This window comes from Euprymna scolopes, chromosome 7 (assembly GCF_053919585.1).
Source record: "Euprymna scolopes isolate OS-2025 chromosome 7, ASM5391958v1, whole genome shotgun sequence".
Lineage (NCBI taxonomy): Eukaryota > Metazoa > Mollusca > Cephalopoda > Sepiida > Sepiolidae > Euprymna > Euprymna scolopes.
The window spans coordinates 150,430,797-150,449,633 of record NC_136488.1 but is presented as its reverse complement, the minus strand read 5'-3'; the positions used below and the strand labels follow the sequence as shown (position 1 = coordinate 150,449,633).

The window sequence follows — 18,837 nt, the reverse complement described above, 5'->3', positions numbered from 1 at the left end:
CAGAAGCAAGATTATGGCTCGGAACAGGTCGGGGGAGCTTTGGGAAATTAAGATAAGCAGACATCAACTGACGAAGTCAGCCTTAACAAAAAAAACTGAGATACGGACGTTAGTGCTTATAGGGTAATTTCCCACGATGGCGTCGCGCGTGCACCCAGAGTGCAACTAATATTTACAAAAAGTGCTTGAGTTTTTTTTTTTTTTCTTTTTGAGTTGTTTTTATTTAAATTGGAATTGGGTTACTTAGGATGTTATTCGAACAAGTTATTTGAGGCAGTGTAAATGTTGTCACTTTTCTATAATTAGGATTGAACTCCCACATAAAGTGATTACAACGTGATTGACTATTCAATACAGAACAAGCTATTACAAATTTAAGACCTAATTCTATTGGTAATGTGTAATAGCAAATGCTATGATGTCGGATAACAGGAAGCCGTAAATATGCCACTGACTGTTGAGGGCGTTTTTAGCTTTTATGAGGCTTGTTCAGAACTTGTAAATCACCTCCTGGGTCTAAAACAAGTTAAAACCGCATAAACAAATCTGTATTGAACTCTGATGCTTTGTGCAATTATCTACTTATTTAACCATTAACATGTTTTACCTCCAAACATAAAAGTACAAATTCAATGAAAAAAAAAAAAAAATTTTAATTTAATTTTTATTTAAAAGAGCCGCCGGAGCTAGAAATTATTGCTGCATTATAAATTTACAAGATTAACTTTGACCTATATATATATATATATATATATATATATATATATATATATATATATATCTCAAATTTTAGTCATTCACTAAATTTAAAAATCCATGACTTGATTTATTGAATTTATTGAATGACTAAAATTTGATTTATTTGCTTTATCTTGTATATCGAGTAATTTTTATTTAGATGGGATAGTAATTACAGAATATTGTTGCCAATAATATTTTGTAAGACCTATAATCACAGGTTTCCATACTAGTTGATTGTTAGATAATTTTATTCTGAAGTATGTATGTATATATATATATATATATATATATATATTTCTTCATGGCATGTTGAGGCATTGAAACATAGCTTATGAATATCAATTATTGTAGTTTCAATAAAAGGTAGCCAGTGCAAGTCGCCCCCCCTGTTTTGACACAACTCTTGTCTGATGATGACAATTGTTGCAATATTTTTTTATATAATGTAAAGGTATAATTAAAAAAAAATATTGTAAGGTTCTACTTATAGACACTGGCGATAGGAACTGACCAATCAAATGGAGCCACGTTCTGATAGCAACCAATCAGAATCCATAAAAATATTGAATCTTTTAGCATTCCCGCATATAATATTTTGTATCCACACGAGAAAGATCTTTGCTCTTTGTTTGCAAAATTTTGAAGTCCGAGGCTTATATGGAACGGCTACCTACCAAAAACGCTTTTTCATGCGTAGGACTTGTACAGAATAGCTTCCCATCCAAAACTATTCTGAAATTAAACATGGCATTCAATTAAAAAATGATGATGATGACTACTCTTTGATTGTCTAGTAGTGTTGGTTCTTACAGCCTCTTATCTTGGATTAGGACAGCACATGTTTGTCGATCTAAAATAAAAGCATTCAAAGCAACAATACCTTCTGTCAGTTTTTTTATTTTTTATTTCTGTAAATAAAATCATGGATAAAAGAGAAAATAACAAGCAAGATTGGAAAGAAAAGTGACATCACTGTTCTGGCTCTAATATCACTTTTAAATTGAAATGTTTAATTTTAGAAAAGTTTCCGATGGGTAGCTAATCTGTATAAGTCATGAAACGAAGAATAATTTTTGGTGGGTAGCTAATCTGTATAAGTCTTGAACTTTAAAAGTTTGCAGACAAAGAGCAAAAATCATGTGAGAATTCTAAAATATCCAGTATATTTTATTGAGTGATTCCGGTTTCTGATTGGTAGGTAGCAGAGCATGGCTCCATTTGATTGGTCAGGTCCTATCGCCAGTTTCTATAAGTAGAACCTTCTACCTTTATTAAATCATAGCCTCAAATTATATAAAAAAAAAATATTGCAACAGTCACCTCCTATGACTTATATGCCTATAATGTTCGGGGAAGAGGTGGGTAGCTTTTTTTTTTTTTTTTTTTTTTACAAAGGAGTCACCACTTATCAAGGCCTGGAAGCCACTCGAGGATAGGGGTTAATAAGCGTACAGTGGTCAATGGGGCAATGTTGTAATAATTGTTAGTACTGGAAATTTGGTAACTTGGATTACTTAAGGGGATAGTTCATCAAGAACTTGTTTAGTTTGGACTTGAAGACTACCATATTATAGTCAGCTTGAAAGCAGGGAAAAGGAAGAGCGTTCCACAGGGGTGCAGTTCTAAGACCTATGATTAGGTTTAGGCACAGATAAAGAGTGGGGGGAATTATTGATAGTGTTTTCAGCTAGACGAGTGTTTCTCGTGAAAGTTTGGCGACAAGTTAGTACAACTATATTAGTAGTTATGATGAATAGATTTTTATGGAATCAATTAAATAAGCTTCAGGGTAGATAGTCACATTATTCAACTTTATAACTCTGTGATGATCTATGTCGTCTCAGATTTATGGGAAATTGTTTTTATTACCAATTTTCCAGAATCACGGACGAAATTGTGAATCTAAAACGGAAACTATTGTTCTATAATTATTTTTAATATCAAACTAATCCTTTCAGTTCTTTTAACTTTATAACTTGTGCTCTTGCTGTGATTTTTTTTTTTTGTTAAACATTTCAAGAAATAAGAAAGTGGTAGAGCTTATATGGATAAATATCTAGATTCCTAACTTTTTTTTACATGGTGACAAACTATTAAGTTTTTCTAATTGTGTAAATTAAATGGCAGACATACCATAAAAAACGAATATTTTCAACTCTTAACACCTTTTTGCAATAAAATAAATAAAAAAAACGAGGATTATATGAAAATTTTTATTTACATAAAAAATGAATATTTTCAACTCTTAAAACCATTTTGCAATAAAATAAACAAAAAAAAAAAAACCGAAGATATAAAGAAAAGATCGACATATGCGGTGTACAATAACTGGTATCATTTTGGCATCGAAATCAGTTCTGATGCCGATTCTTGATTATTTAAAAAACTGATATTTTGACCAATCACCCCATTATTAATAGAAACCATAAAAAACTTACCAATTAGTATGTGCGAAACGTTAGATTTAAGAAATTTGGTAATTTTAAATTGAGTGGTGTACTCATAATGATGAAAGTAAATGTCTTTATTAAAAGAAAATGAAATTAAATGTCTTTATTAAAACAAAATGAAATTAAATGTCTTTATTAAAACAAGATGAAATTAAATGTCTTTATTAAAACAAAATGAAATTAAATGTCTTTATTAAAACAAGATGAAATTAAATGTCTTTATTAAAACAAGATGAAATTAAATGTCTTTATTAAAACAAGATGAAATTAAATGTCTTTATTAAAACAAGATGAAATTAAATGTCTTTATTAAAACAAAATGAAATTAAATGTCTTTATTAAAACAAGATGAAATTAAATGTCTTTATTAAAACAAGATGAAATTAAATGTCTTTATTAAAACAAGATGAAATTAAATGTCTTTATTAAAACAAGATGAAATTAAATGTCTTTATTAAAACAAGATGAAAGTAAATGTCTTTATTAAAACAAAATGAAATTAAATGTCTTTATTAAAACAAAATGAAATTAAATGTCTTTATTAAAACAAAATGAAATTAAATGTCTTTATTAAAACAAGATGAAATTAAATGTCTTTATTAAAACAAAATGAAATTAAATGTCTTTATTAAAACAAGATGAAATTAAATGTCTTTATTAAAACAAGATGAAATTAAATGTCTTTATTAAAACAAGATGAAATTAAATGTCTTTATTAAAACAAGATGAAATTAAATGTCTTTATTAAAACAAAATGAAATTAAATGTCTTTATTAAAACAAGATGAAATTAAATGTCTTTATTAAAACAAAATGAAATTAAATGTCTTTATTAAAACAAAATGAAATTAAATGTCTTTATTAAAACAAAATGAAATTAAATGTCTTTATTAAAACAAAATGAAATTAAATGTCTTTATTAAAACAAAATGAAATTAAATGTCTTTATTAAAACAAAATGAAATTAAATGTCTTTATTGAAACAAAATGAAATTAAATGTCTTTATTAAAACAAGATGAAATTAAATGTCTTTATTAAAACAAGATGAAATTAAATGTCTTTATTAAAACAAGATGAAATTAAATGTCTTTATTAAAACAAGATGAAATTAAATGTCTTTATTAAAACAAGATGAAATTAAATGTCTTTATTAAAACAAGATGAAATTAAATGTCTTTATTAAAACAAGATGAAATTAAATGTCTTTATTAAAACAAGATGAAATTAAATGTCTTTATTAAAACAAGATGAAATTAAATGTCTTTATTAAAACAAGATGAAATTAAATGTCTTTATTAAAACAAGATGAAAGTAAATGTCTTTATTAAAACAAGATGAAATTAAATGTCTTTATTAAAACAAGATGAAATTAAATGTCTTTATTAAAACAAAATGAAATTAAATGTCTTTATTAAAACAAGATGAAATTAAATGTCTTTATTAAAACAAAATGAAATTAAATGTCTTTATTAAAACAAGATGAAATTAAATGGCTTTATTAAAACAAAATGAAATTAAATGTCTTTATTAAAACAAGATGAAATTAAATGTCTTTATTAAAACAAGATGAAATTAAATGTCTTTATTAAAACAAAATGAAATTAAATGTCTTTATTAAAACAAGATGAAATTAAATGTCTTTATTAAAACAAGATGAAATTAAATGGCTTTATTAAAACAAGATGAAATTAAATGTCTTTATTAAAACAAGATGAAATTAAATGCCTTTATTAAAACAAGATGAAATTAAATGTCTTTATTAAAACAAGATGAAATTAAATGTCTTTATTAAAACAAGATGAAAGTAAATGTCTTTATTAAAACAAGATGAAATTAAATGTCTTTATTAAAACAAGATGAAAGTAAATGTCTTTATTAAAACAAGATGAAAGTAAATGTCTTTATTAAAACAAGATGAAAGTAAATGTCTTTATTAAAACAAGATGAAATTAAATGTCTTTATTAAAACAAGATGAAAGTAAATGTCTTTATTAAAACAAGATGAAATTAAATGTCTTTATTAAAACAAGATGAAAGTAAATGTCTTTATTAAAACAAGATGAAAGTAAATGTCTTTATTAAAACAAGATGAAATTAAATGTCTTTATTAAAACAAGATGAAATTAAATGTCTTTATTAAAACAAGATGAAATTAAATGTCTTTATTAAAACAAGATGAAATTAAATGTCTTTATTAAAACAAGATGAAATTAAATGTCTTTATTAAAACAAGATGAAAGTAAATGTCTTTATTAAAACAAGATGAAATTAAATGGCTTTATTAAAACAAGATGAAATTAAATGGCTTTATTAAAACAAGATGAAAGTAAATGTCTTTATTAAAACAAGATGAAATTAAATGTCTTTATTAAAACAAGATGAAATTAAATGTCTTTATTAAAACAAGATGAAAGTAAATGTCTTTATTAAAACAAGATGAAATTAAATGTCTTTATTAAAACAAGATGAAATTAAATGTCTTTATTAAAACAAGATGAAAGTAAATGTCTTTATTAAAACAAGATGAAATTAAATGTCTTTATTAAAACAAGATGAAATTAAATGTCTTTATTAAAACAAGATGAAATTAAATGTCTTTATTAAAACAAGATGAAAGTAAATGTCTTTATTAAAACAAGATGAAATTAAATGTCTTTATTAAAACAAGATGAAATTAAATGTCTTTATTAAAACAAGATTAAATTAAATGTCTTTATTAAAACAAGATTAAATTAAATGTCTTTATTAAAACAAGATGAAATTAAATGTCTTTATTAAAACAAGATGAAATTAAATGTCTTTATTAAAACAAGATGAAATTAAATGTCTTTATTAAAACAAGATGAAATTAAATGCCTTTATTAAAACAAGATGAAATTAAATGTCTTTATTAAAACAAGATGAAATTAAATGTCTTTATTAAAACAAGATGAAAGTAAATGTCTTTATTAAAACAAGATGAAATTAAATGTCTTTATTAAAACAAGATGAAAGTAAATGTCTTTATTAAAACAAGATGAAAGTAAATGTCTTTATTAAAACAAGATGAAAGTAAATGTCTTTATTAAAACAAGATGAAATTAAATGTCTTTATTAAAACAAGATGAAAGTAAATGTCTTTATTAAAACAAGATGAAATTAAATGTCTTTATTAAAACAAGATGAAAGTAAATGTCTTTATTAAAACAAGATGAAAGTAAATGTCTTTATTAAAACAAGATGAAATTAAATGTCTTTATTAAAACAAGATGAAATTAAATGTCTTTATTAAAACAAGATGAAATTAAATGTCTTTATTAAAACAAGATGAAATTAAATGTCTTTATTAAAACAAGATGAAATTAAATGTCTTTATTAAAACAAGATGAAAGTAAATGTCTTTATTAAAACAAGATGAAATTAAATGGCTTTATTAAAACAAGATGAAATTAAATGGCTTTATTAAAACAAGATGAAAGTAAATGTCTTTATTAAAACAAGATGAAATTAAATGTCTTTATTAAAACAAGATGAAATTAAATGTCTTTATTAAAACAAGATGAAAGTAAATGTCTTTATTAAAACAAGATGAAATTAAATGTCTTTATTAAAACAAGATGAAATTAAATGTCTTTATTAAAACAAGATGAAAGTAAATGTCTTTATTAAAACAAGATGAAATTAAATGTCTTTATTAAAACAAGATGAAATTAAATGTCTTTATTAAAACAAGATTAAATTAAATGTCTTTATTAAAACAAGATGAAATTAAATGTCTTTATTAAAACAAGATGAAATTAAATGTCTTTATTAAAACAAGATGAAATTAAATGTCTTTATTAAAACAAGATGAAATTAAATGTCTTTATTAAAACAAGATGAAATTAAATGGCTTTATTAAAACAAGATGAAATTAAATGGCTTTATTAAAACAAGATGAAATTAAATGTCTTTATTAAAACAAGATGAAATTAAATGGCTTTATTAAAACAAGATGAAATTAAATGTCTTTATTAAAACAAGATGAAATTAAATGTCTTTATTAAAACAAGATGAAATTAAATGTCTTTATTAAAACAAGATGAAATTAAATGTCTTTATTAAAACAAGATGAAATTAAATGTCTTTATTAAAACAAGATGAAATTAAATGGCTTTATTAAAACAAGATGAAAGTAAATGGCTTTATTAAAACAAGATGAAATTAAATGTCTTTATTAAAACAAGATGAAATTAAATGTCTTTATTAAAACAAGATGAAAGTAAATGTCTTTATTAAAACAAGATGAAATTAAATGTCTTTATTAAAACAAGATGAAATTAAATGTCTTTATTGAAACAAGATGAAATTAAATGTCTTTATTAAAACAAGATGAAATTAAATGGCTTTATTAAAACAAGATGAAATTAAATGTCTTTATTAAAACAAGATGAAATTAAATGTCTTTATTAAAACAAGATGAAATTAAATGGCTTTATTAAAACAAGATGAAATTAAATGGCTTTATTAAAACAAGATGAAATTAAATGGCTTTATTAAAACAAGATGAAATTAAATGGCTTTATTAAAACAAGATTAAATTAAATGTCTTTATTAAAACAAGATGAAATTAAATGGCTTCTAGCTATTGTCACTTTGCGTCACATCAACCTTTTTTTACATTGTTTATTGTTATTTTTTATTTTTTTCCAATAAAATAATCAAAACCAAAACAGATTATATAAGTAGAATTTTTATTCACATGTATCAATATATCTTCTATTCAATATCTGGTATAGAATAATAATGATGAATGTTAGTATTGCCTAGTGTTTCTTAATTACTACTGCAATTGGCTCATAAGAGTAATGGTTGATGGGCAGAAATCAAAGGCCCACAGTATTAATGCTGGAGTGCCTCCATTCTGGGCCCAACTCTCTTCCTGATCTACATCAATGATCTCTCAAAACGCATTCTTAAATCATTCATTTACATCTATGCTGATGACACGACCATCTATGGCAACACATCAAAGGCCGTAAATGACAAAGTTCTCTCTGATTCTCTCTCCTTTGATCTTGAACGTGTGGTACAGTAGGGGAAGAGGTAGCCGGTTACTTTTAATGCATCTAAAACCAAACTTTTATCTTTACATCATCAGCGCTCTGATCCTCATCTTGTATCAATTGAAATGGATGGCTCTCGTCTTGGGGAGGCCCCATGTTTTGAAAAGCTTCTGGGATTGACCTTTACTCCTGATTTGAAATGGAACACGTACATCAAGTCTGTTGCCAAGGTCGCTGGAAAAATGGTAGGATTCTTCTACCGCTCCAGAAGATATCTCACTGCTAATGCAATTCTATATCTAGATGTAAGCCAAGTACGTCCAAGGATGGAATACTGCTGCCACATCTGGGCAGGAGCTGCTGAAAACAGCCTATTCTGCCTTGACAGAGTACAAAATAGACTTTGTGGCTTAGTGGGGATGCCCTTTTCTCTACCCTGCAACCTCTCTCCCACAGGAGAGACGTTACGAGCCTGTCTTTGTTTTATCGTTATTTCCATGGCAAGTGCTCGTCTGAGCTACGATCTCTGGTCTCCCCTCACCAATCTTTCACGAAAAACACTCGTCTAGCTGAAACCACCATCAGTAATTTTCCCCACTCTTTATCTGTGCCTAAATCAAAACGTAGATTCCATGAACAAAGCTTCTTTCTTAGAAGTGCACACCTGTGGAATTCTCTTCCGTTTGCCTGTTTCTCACCTAATTACAACTTGGATGTTTTCAAGTCCAACATAAACAAATTCCTGATAAACCGTCCCCTTAAGTAAAACACTTTATCAAATCTCCATTATTAACGGTTACTACGATATTGTCCCATTGATTACTGTATATGCAATAACCCTTCTGGGCCTTGATAAGTGGTGACTACCATGTAAAAAAAAAAAAATGTGGGCGAATGTGAGAGACACAGTCTTCACTCTTCTACAATATTTTTAAGTCTTTCACATTGTTTTTTTTTTTTTTTTTTTTTTTCTGTTTAATGCTGTTGTACGAAATTGAGAATTGCAGTAAAATTTTGATGGCTTTTTTTTTTTTTTTTTTTACTTAGAGTTGGGTACCCTTCCATAACAAAAGTTCAAAAGCCGTTCAATGGCAGTTGGGCATACTTCAATTTGAGATAACAATCACTGGAAAGCCTTTGCTGCTTCTTCCTCTTCACATAAATCAAAATTGTAAAAATTGATGATCTAGTCATGTCATCATGATTAAGAAATTAAATAAAATTTAATGGCTTCCTGTTATTATCTCTTCACGGCACATTAGTTGGGAAACACCGCAATAAATAAATATATAAACATCATGCACTTATTTGCTTAAGTTATTTTTGTAAATGCTTCTCCTTATTTTTCCTTTTAAATGATGGAAAAAAAAAGTTTTAAGAAAAATGTATTTAATTTTCTGGGGGAAATGCTGACTAATTTTTCTAAGAAATTAGAAAACCAGATGCAGTTTAATCTCAAGAGTCAGAAAATGTCAATACATTTTTCTTAAGAATTTTTTTTTTCCAATATCAACAGATTATATCGTTCCTCTAATGATTTGGTCTCTGTTGATTGTGGTGTAATACTGGTTCTGTCTAGTTCTAGAAGGCCCACCCTCCTAGGCTTTGTCTTCTCTCTTTGAAAAGGAGTTAGTTTATTGCTAATCGCTTGAGGCGCTCTTCGCGGGGGATGCTGACGGGGTTTGCCAAAGCACTTTTTGCAGGTCAGAGTACCCCTCCTTGGAGGCGCTGACTTCTCAATCCCACTTTCCGACCCTGGTGTCTAAGTTCTTGCAGTGAGGGAGAACTAAATACCCTCGAGGGCCATTTTTAAAGTGGAAGTGGGAGGAAAAACAAATTATGCTTATGTATAAATTTGAAAGAAAGGAGATATTGAGATTCAAGCAATAATTTTTGTTTTGGTTTTGGAAGATCTGTTATTTCTTTAAATGTAATAAAACTTTAAAGTTTTCTCTAACTGTAGCATGTTTTATCGTAATTTTCTTTATTAAAAAAAAATCAGAATTTCTTGGGTATAAAAATGGGGAAACGGAAGCTGCCAAAATTTAAAATGAATAACGTGATCCTCCGACTTTATTCAGGACTTATTTTGAGAAATGATGATGCTGGTTCAACACAGACTAATGAAAGTTTTGGATTATTGTTGCAAATTATTTAAATTTATGAATCCATAGATATTTTTGTAATATGAAAGAAAAATCAATGTACAATCCCATTTAAATAAATAGAAACAAGTAAAACAAGAGTTGTTTTATCCTGCGTTCATTACTCCTTGAATAAGTAAAACATGAGTTCTCTCCCTGTGCAATCACTACTACTTGAATAATGTAAACAGCTATTAAGCATACATTTTGTTGGATCTGGGGATGAGGAAAACTAATGAGTTTATTTGTAGATACGAGGTGCCTTCAATAAGTTTCCAGACTTTTTGTACAAGCATTTAAAATTGTCATAGACTCTAGAAAATTCACTCCGTCATTGCTATACATCTTATGAGATTGACCAATTTTTATGATTTCAGATTCAAATGAACAGCTACAGCAGGAGTTGGAATACACTCTACTAAGACCTGATTGTCATAGTTGGTGAATTTCAAAAATGCAATCTGGACGCTTTCAAAAATGCAATCTGGACACTTTAGAAGAACGATATGCAATAAAATTCTGTTTTAAACTTGGGAAAAATGCTACAGAAACGTAACGAATGCTTCAGACTGCTTTTGTACAATATTGTATGAATCGAGCATCAGTTTTTGAGTGGCATAAGGACCGTTGTACAATTCCCTCACTGATAGCAAACTGTGCACTTATTGTCTCTATAGACACACGACTGTCCTTATCCATGAAATCCTTTATTTGGCCAATCAACTCTGGTGTTTTGACTTACTTACTCTTCCCACATCTCATTATCTCTCACAGACTCACTGCCTTTCTTGAATCTCTTATGCCACTCATAAACTGATGCTTGATTCGACGATCTGGTATAATAGGTACGTGTATGTATGTATGTATGTATGTGTGTGTGTGTATATATATATATATATAATAAATTCCACAGCCAAACAACATCGCAGCCCACAAGAGCCATGACAGTCAAAGAACCAGAAGCCCAAGACTCGAGTTTCGCCCTCATTTGGGCTCATCAGTTAGACACACCGAACTCAGGATTCGAAACCCGAGCCTCTTGCATGCAAGGCAAGCACTCTACCAACTGAGCAAATGTCTTGCACACAAGAATTTCTATTAACCAACACAGATCAAGCAAATCGCGCCGAAATCCGACTGTGAAATGAACCTACTTTGTCTCAACAACGGACGCGGTCATCCAACCAGCTAATAACCCCAAGCTGATGTCTCACAAGTAGGAGTTTTAACTCGAAAGGACGATGATTAGGTGTCGTCAACTAGAATCAAAGTGAAAACATTTAGCGCTCCAGCCTTAATCGTTACCATTTGAGCTATCATCAGATGAGGTAATTTCATGTTTCCTCTCTCACATTTTTAAAAGATGGGGTTGTCCGATCCTGAAGATTCAATGCAAAAACATATTTAAAACTTTCATCTGAGGCCATTTTTGCTGAACGTGAAACACAAAGTAGAATACACTTTCTTGGCATTCAAGCTAGGAACAGAGTGTAGTACCTGTTCTGTTCAAATACTATTGTGAGTTCTGCGTTTGCACAGGATGTCCATATGATGGAAATATGTCCCAAACTCCTGCAAGAGTTTTGGAGATGGATACGCATAACTGGGCACATTCTGAAACTACATTAACCAGAGCATTTAAACAAGTATATTTCATTTTGAGCAAAGTACAATAAAATTATGAGGTTTGCGTTCATGCCGGACATCTATAGAATGGAACTGTTTTTAATCACGACAGCAATATACACCAGATAAAAAATACAACTGTGGAATTTCCATGGGTCACACCACTAAATATATGTGTGTTTATATTTTTTCGGATCAAAAGTTGAAATGGGATTATTGATAAAATAAGATTCCCAAAAAGGAATTAATCAAATAAATTCTTTATGAAATATTCAAAGAATAACAACAATTCTGAAAATCTTTTTTTTTTTTTTTTTTTTTTTTTTTTTTTTTTTTCAGGATGACAACCTTGTTGTGTTTCCAGACCGAAGTCCAGTAAGCACTCACCATTATCTTGTGGTGACAAAGGAACATATCAGGGATGCCAAACATTTGGATGGCAACCATGTCCAAATAGGTAAGTACATATATATATATATATATATATATATATATATATATATATTTTGCAATGCATGATCAATCTTCTACTAATCTGGTGCTAGTCATGATATCAGGTGTATATTGCTTGTTAGGTCTAAACGTAACCATGCCAAATTATTCTTGATCTTTCTCTGGCTCCTCCTTAGTCTTCTTCTATATTACGGTGTCTGATGCTTGGTCTGCTTCCAAGTTATGATACCAGGTATTTCTCTTAGTCTTAATACAAGTTGTTTCTTGGTCTGTCTTCCTCTCGCTCATGATGCCAAGTCTTTGTCAGTCTTCCTCTCTGTCGCGACACCAGGTCACTGTCTGTCTTCCTTTCTGTCGCGACACCAGGTCACTGTCTATCTTCCTCTCTGTCGCGACACCAGGTCACTGTCTATCTTCCATTCTGTTGCGCTACAAAGTCACTGTCAGTCTTCCTATCTGTCGTGACACGTGGTCTTTGTCGGTCTTCCTCTCTGTCATGATGCCTGGTGCTTTTTGGTTTGTATCCAAGTCATAATACCAAAAGTTTCTTTTCTCATGTTGGTTCCAAAATAAAAAAAAAGATCTTGCTGTACTAGATTAAAGTTTGTGAAATTACATTGAATACGCAGATCAACAAAACCAGCATTTAATGTGCCATGTCTCCATATTGGAGAATACCAATATTTTCTACTAACAGATTTGTCTATCTAATTTCTGCTATATGTTCACACGTACATATATTTCTTCCAACAAACTTACACTTTTTTAAAGTAAGCCTATAAACACTTTTAACATCTTTCCTTTAACGAACTACATACATTTTCTGTTTCTTTTCTATATAAATAAAACAATAGATCTATGTATGTATATGTGTGTCTGTCTGTGTGAAAATATTTAACTGATAAACTCTTAAACTACTGATCACATAACAGTGAAATTAACAGGAAGTAGTAATCATAGACTGAGGATGGTTTATAATAGTAATAATAATAATAATGATGATAATGAATAAAGTAAACTCATTTTTTCCCCTACAACTTTGACCTTAATAGGATTAAAAATCATGACATTACATGCAAATGTATAGCGTGCAGACTGTAGCACATTATCTGAGGTTTGCTATAGGCCTATTACCTCTACAGTTCCTCGACAATGGTGCATTCCAATATTTTTTCCGGTGAGAGTCCACTGCCAAAGTCGCTTAGATTCAATGGAAGTTGCAACATCTTTTCTCTCTATTAGATTCCTCCTTTCCCCTCTCCCCATTTACACCGCAGCGGATGCGTTCACAAGAAACACTATGAGGAAACAAACCGGTTTGGAATCGTACAAGGTTACTTATGCCGTTTTTTTTTTTTTTGTAAATCTTTTTTCCCTGATTTATGCTTTCTGTTTTTTCCATAATAACATAGAAATAAAAAAAATTTAAAATAAAAATGCGAAAACGCGATTACTATTATTGTTTTTTTTTTTTGCTTTTTTTTTGTTAGTGTAAGACGCAATCTGCGAGACTAACCAGATTTTACTTCCGGTTTTAACGACTCTAACTGTGAAATCTAACTATGACCTTTTATTTATTAGTTCTTTCAACTCAGCATTTATCTTTACACAAAGATAACAACACAACGATATCGTGATTTCACTTGCATTACACTTAAATCAAAATTAAAACAAATAAAATCATTTAGAATTTGAGAAAACAAAAACATTCATTTAGAATTCGAGTGTAATGTGACTACTGAAACTAAACCAAAACAAACTTCACTGCGGAATTGATATTTGACCTAATTCACTTTTTAGTTAATTCATCACGTTTTTTTTTTTTTTTGTGCTTTCGCTTCAATGATTCGAGTTCAACCCCCCCCCCTCCTTCAAACTTTTTTGGGATTTTTCAAATACACGGGCACCGTTCGTATTGCATCATGTTCATTTTCTTTAATTATTTTTTTGTACACGATTTTTTTTTTATTATAGTTTTAACATTGTTTGTTTTTCTAATATTTTAACAGGGTTATGACTTCGCTTTGTTTTCATTTTACCCCCCCCCCCCACCACCACACACGCCTCTAAAAACCAGGGCAACACCCGCTAGTAATGAATAAAATCTTTGAATTAATAAATCACATGTCGACAAGTTCATTTCAACTTGCCGACATATATTTATTACTTAACTCTTTCTCATCTATCTGTCAATAGCTCAAACGGTAGGAAATGCGGTTGGAGTGCTAAATATTTTGGTTTCAATTCTAGCTGATTGCGCCCAAATAATTTTATTTTTTATTTTATTTTTCTAACTCTTAAAATCATTACTATATATTAGGTACAATATAATATTCAATAGAGAATTGGCTTTGTCATAATAAATATGAAATCTGCATGAATTAAAATATATTTAAGCGTATTTTATGACCAAGCAAGGCTGGGTACCCCCCCCCCCTGCTAATTACTCAATAAATTGTTATTTTTACAACCGCTGTTCAATGTGTTTCATCTGTTGTTTGACCTTGCATACCTTTTTCCGGTTATTAATTCTTTGTTATCTGAGAGTTGTTATAGATTGGATAACTGAACATCCGTGCCACTACTCCCATACTTCAAGTATTTCAAAGAGTGCCTAGCTGTACACTTTGAAGAAGGACTAATGGGTTGTTACTCTTGACAGCATTTTTTATGATGTTGGCACCGGTCTTGATGATTCTCTTCGTTGCCACATTTGCACAGGTTGTACTCTTGAAATGTGTTCTAAACATTTTCCTCGTTTGTTCTTTCATTCTAGTAATGTCGCAAAGACCTATGATATGAATAGAATTTGAATACCATTCTTTCAACTTTTATTTCGTGTAGTGGCTTCCATACACAGTCAGGACCAATGTGCACACAAAATTTGATGCTGAATTCTTCATTCCTTACGATTAATTTTTTGATAAAATTTTTTTTTTTTTTCTTTTGTAACAAATAGGATACCATGCAAGTAAGAGTAATTGTGGTATTTTAGTGGGAGTGTAGTGTAAGGCCAATATTTTTTGACAAAATTGCCCTCCCCCTCAAAAAAAAAAACGATTCGGGCTTCATACCTCAGGCAAAGGATGAACTTTAGAATTATTGTTTTTGTTTTTAAAAAACTTTGTTGTAAATGTATATTTTTTTTTGCTTAAATAAAATCGTCACAGACCATTTAGAATTTTTTTTTTTTTTTTTTTTGTCCTAGTTTGTTTGTTACTTAACTCGTTTTAGTTTGACCTTTGGTTCCGATTGAAACTGTTGATTATACTATTATGAAATTATACACTACAAAACTGATAACAAATGCATGAACATAGTGGTTCCCAACCAGTGTGCCGCGGCATATTAGTGTGTCGCAGAATGATTACTGGTGTGTGTCACAAAGAGGTAATAGCTAGAAGCCATTTAATTTCATTTTGTTTAATGAACACATTTAATTAATCATGATGACACCATTCACTTTAAAATCGCCAAATTTCTGGAATTTAAATGTCTCTTTCCTTTTCTTTTTTTTTTTTTTTTCAAGGGAGTCACCACTTATCAAGGCTTGAAGGCAACTCGAAAATAAGGGTTAATAAATGCAAGGTGGTAGTGTAGTAATCGTTAAAGGTATAGATTGAGTAGAATTTTGATTATTTAAGAGGACGGCTCAACAAGAATTTGTTTACATTGGACTTGAAGGTTACCATATTATAAACAGCTGGGAAGCAGGCCAGTGGAACAATGTTCCACGAGCAGGCAGTTCTAGGAAAGAAGCTTTGTTTATGGAATCTGTGTTTAGAAATAGGCACAGATAGAGAGTGAAGGAAATTGTTGATAGTGGTTGTAGCTAGCTGAATGTTTTTTGCGAAAGTTTGGCAAGGGAGGACCGTAGATTGGAGCTCAGACGAGAACTTGCTATGAAAATAAGGATAGAGCAGAGACATGCTCGCAACATCTCTTCTGTAGGAAATAGGTTGCAGGTAAGAGAAAAGGGCATCACCTACTAGGTTTTGAAGTCAGTTTTGAACGCTATCAAGGTAGGATATGGCACGCCAAACAGTTTCTACCCCAATGTGGCAACAGTACTCCATTTTAGGACTTACTTGACTCTTATACAGAGAGAGGATTACATTAGTATCTACTGGAATAGCAGAATGATGCAACCATTTTACCAGCGATCTTGATAACAGATTTGATGTATGTGTTCCATTTCAGATCAGGAATGAAGGTCAATTCCAGAAGCTTGTTAAGACATGGAGTTTTCTCAAAATGAGAGCCATTCATTTCAGTTGGGGCATGATAGAGGCCAGAGCGATTATGATGAAAAGTGAGAAGCTTGGTTTTAGATACATTAAAATTAACCAATCACCTTTTTCCCCATTACAGCACATGCTCAAGATCAGAAGAGAGAGAATCAGAAAGATCTTGTTCATTCCCGGCCTTTGAAGTGTTTCCATAGATTGTGGTGTCATCTACCTAAATGTCTACGAATGATCTGAGAATGTGATTTGGTAGATCATTGATGAAGATCAAGAAGAGAGTTGGGCCCAGGATGGAACCCTGAGGTATGTCAGCGTTGATACTATGAGCTTCTGATTTCTGCTCATCAACGACTACTCTTATAAGCCTATCAAAGAGAAAGGATTTAATAACGGAAAGGATATTTCCAGCTGTTCTGTAGCTGGAAATCTTGTGAAGTAGACCAATCAGTTTTCTGTACGTCATAAGTAAGTTGCTGGAATCTGTGATAAATAGAGAAGTGGTCAACCACCTCAGCAAAACTAACTTACTCAGTGACATGCAATATGGTTTCCATTCTGGTGGATCTACAGCTGATGTGCTAACTGTAATATTACACAAGATTAGTGAATCTCTTGAGAGGGGCTTAATTTCTAGAGCAATAGCTCTTGACATATTAAAGGCTTTTGATAGGGTTTGGCATAAAGGTATACTTCACAAGATTTCCAGCTATATCCTCTCAATTATTAAATCCTTTTACTCTAATAGGCGTAAAAGTTTACTTTTGCTACTAATCGATTAGCTGAGACAACGAGAATATCAGGAGTTTTTCAAAGTATCGAAAATCGCGGAATCGGAGCTGAATAATTTGGACACAATTTTGATACGAAAATGATAGACGTTTAATACGGAATATGTTGATTTATTTGAATAAAAATTCTCCTTTATATAATCTTTTTTGTTTGTATTTTATTGCTAAAAATTTTTATAAGTAGAAAATATTTATTTTTTGTGATATGTGTGCTGCAAAAAGTTAAAAAAAAAAAAAAAAAAAAAAAAAAAAAAAAAAAACTTAGTCGTGTGCCACCAAGTTTAAAAGGTTGGGAACCATTTCTTTGGCATGTAAATTGTTAACAAACTATTCAATTCAGCCAATCACAATGAATCACATTAGTATTCACTGCATATTTTGCAAACGATCGTCTCTGGAAAAATGTCAGTGTGAACTTCTTTAAAGCTTCCATTGTTTTGATGAGTACACTTGATTATTTCATGACCACAGAAAATAATTTTTCTTTCGCTTATAAAAGTTGTCTCAATTACCTTCGTGACTTTTCTTTTCTTATCACTAGAGGTTGACTCAGCAGTACATTTTCAAAGTCGGTTTTCTATCCTTTGCGGTAGTCCATCAAAAAATGTTATCTTTTGTAAACTGTTTGTCTAAAATTTCTAACAACAAATAAGTCTTTACACATATATGCAGGTGTTTATATGAAGGTCGTTCTAAAAGTAAAGCCTCCTATTTTTTTTTTTAACTCGAAAAGTTGATGAGTTACGAAAACTGGAATGATACCATTAAAACGAGCAACTTTTTGTGCTCCCGAATTTATAATTTCTACATAGTCACTATCATTCTCGATGCACTTTTGCCAACAATGAACAATGGCTGTGCATGGGCGTCTGGAGTGCACGTTGCCATACGAGGGTCGTTCCAAAAGTAAAGTCTCCAATTTTTTTTTTTAATTCAAAAAGTTGAAGTAGTACGAGGATGGGAGTGGTACCATTAAAATGAGTGACATTCTGTACTCCAGGATTTATTTTTCTACATAGTCATCACCATTTATTAATGCACTTTTACCATGAATTCAATGATGCATCTCTGTTTCTGACGTATGTCCATGACAGGAGTTGTTTTCTTAGTCTCACCATCAATATCTGCAACAGAGAGGTAAAACTTTCAGGTCATTGATGTATAAATTTAGTCATCATAACAAATCATCATAACAAATCATCATAACAAATCATCATAACATGTCTGAAGCTGTTTCTCGTCGCAGTATTTCATGAGTGGCCATTGATCATCTCTGTTGTTTAACTAAGATGAATAAAACTTTTTTCATAAAGAAAGACACAAGGATATCTTTGCTGAGTTTTCAAGATTTTATTGAGATAGAA

At 30.2% G+C, this 18,837-nt stretch overlaps 1 protein-coding gene across 1 annotated transcript in view; it reads left to right on the top strand.

Moving 5' to 3' along the window:
* LOC145280056 (adenosine 5'-monophosphoramidase HINT3-like) overlaps window positions 1–18,837 on the top strand; it is a 123,256-nt gene that overhangs the window by 42,225 nt on the left and 62,194 nt on the right. The window contains exon 2 of the mRNA XM_080131736.1: window positions 12,325–12,442. Within this exon, the coding sequence (XP_079987862.1) occupies window positions 12,325–12,442 (118 nt within the window). The remainder of the gene's footprint in view (window positions 1–12,324; window positions 12,443–18,837) is intronic.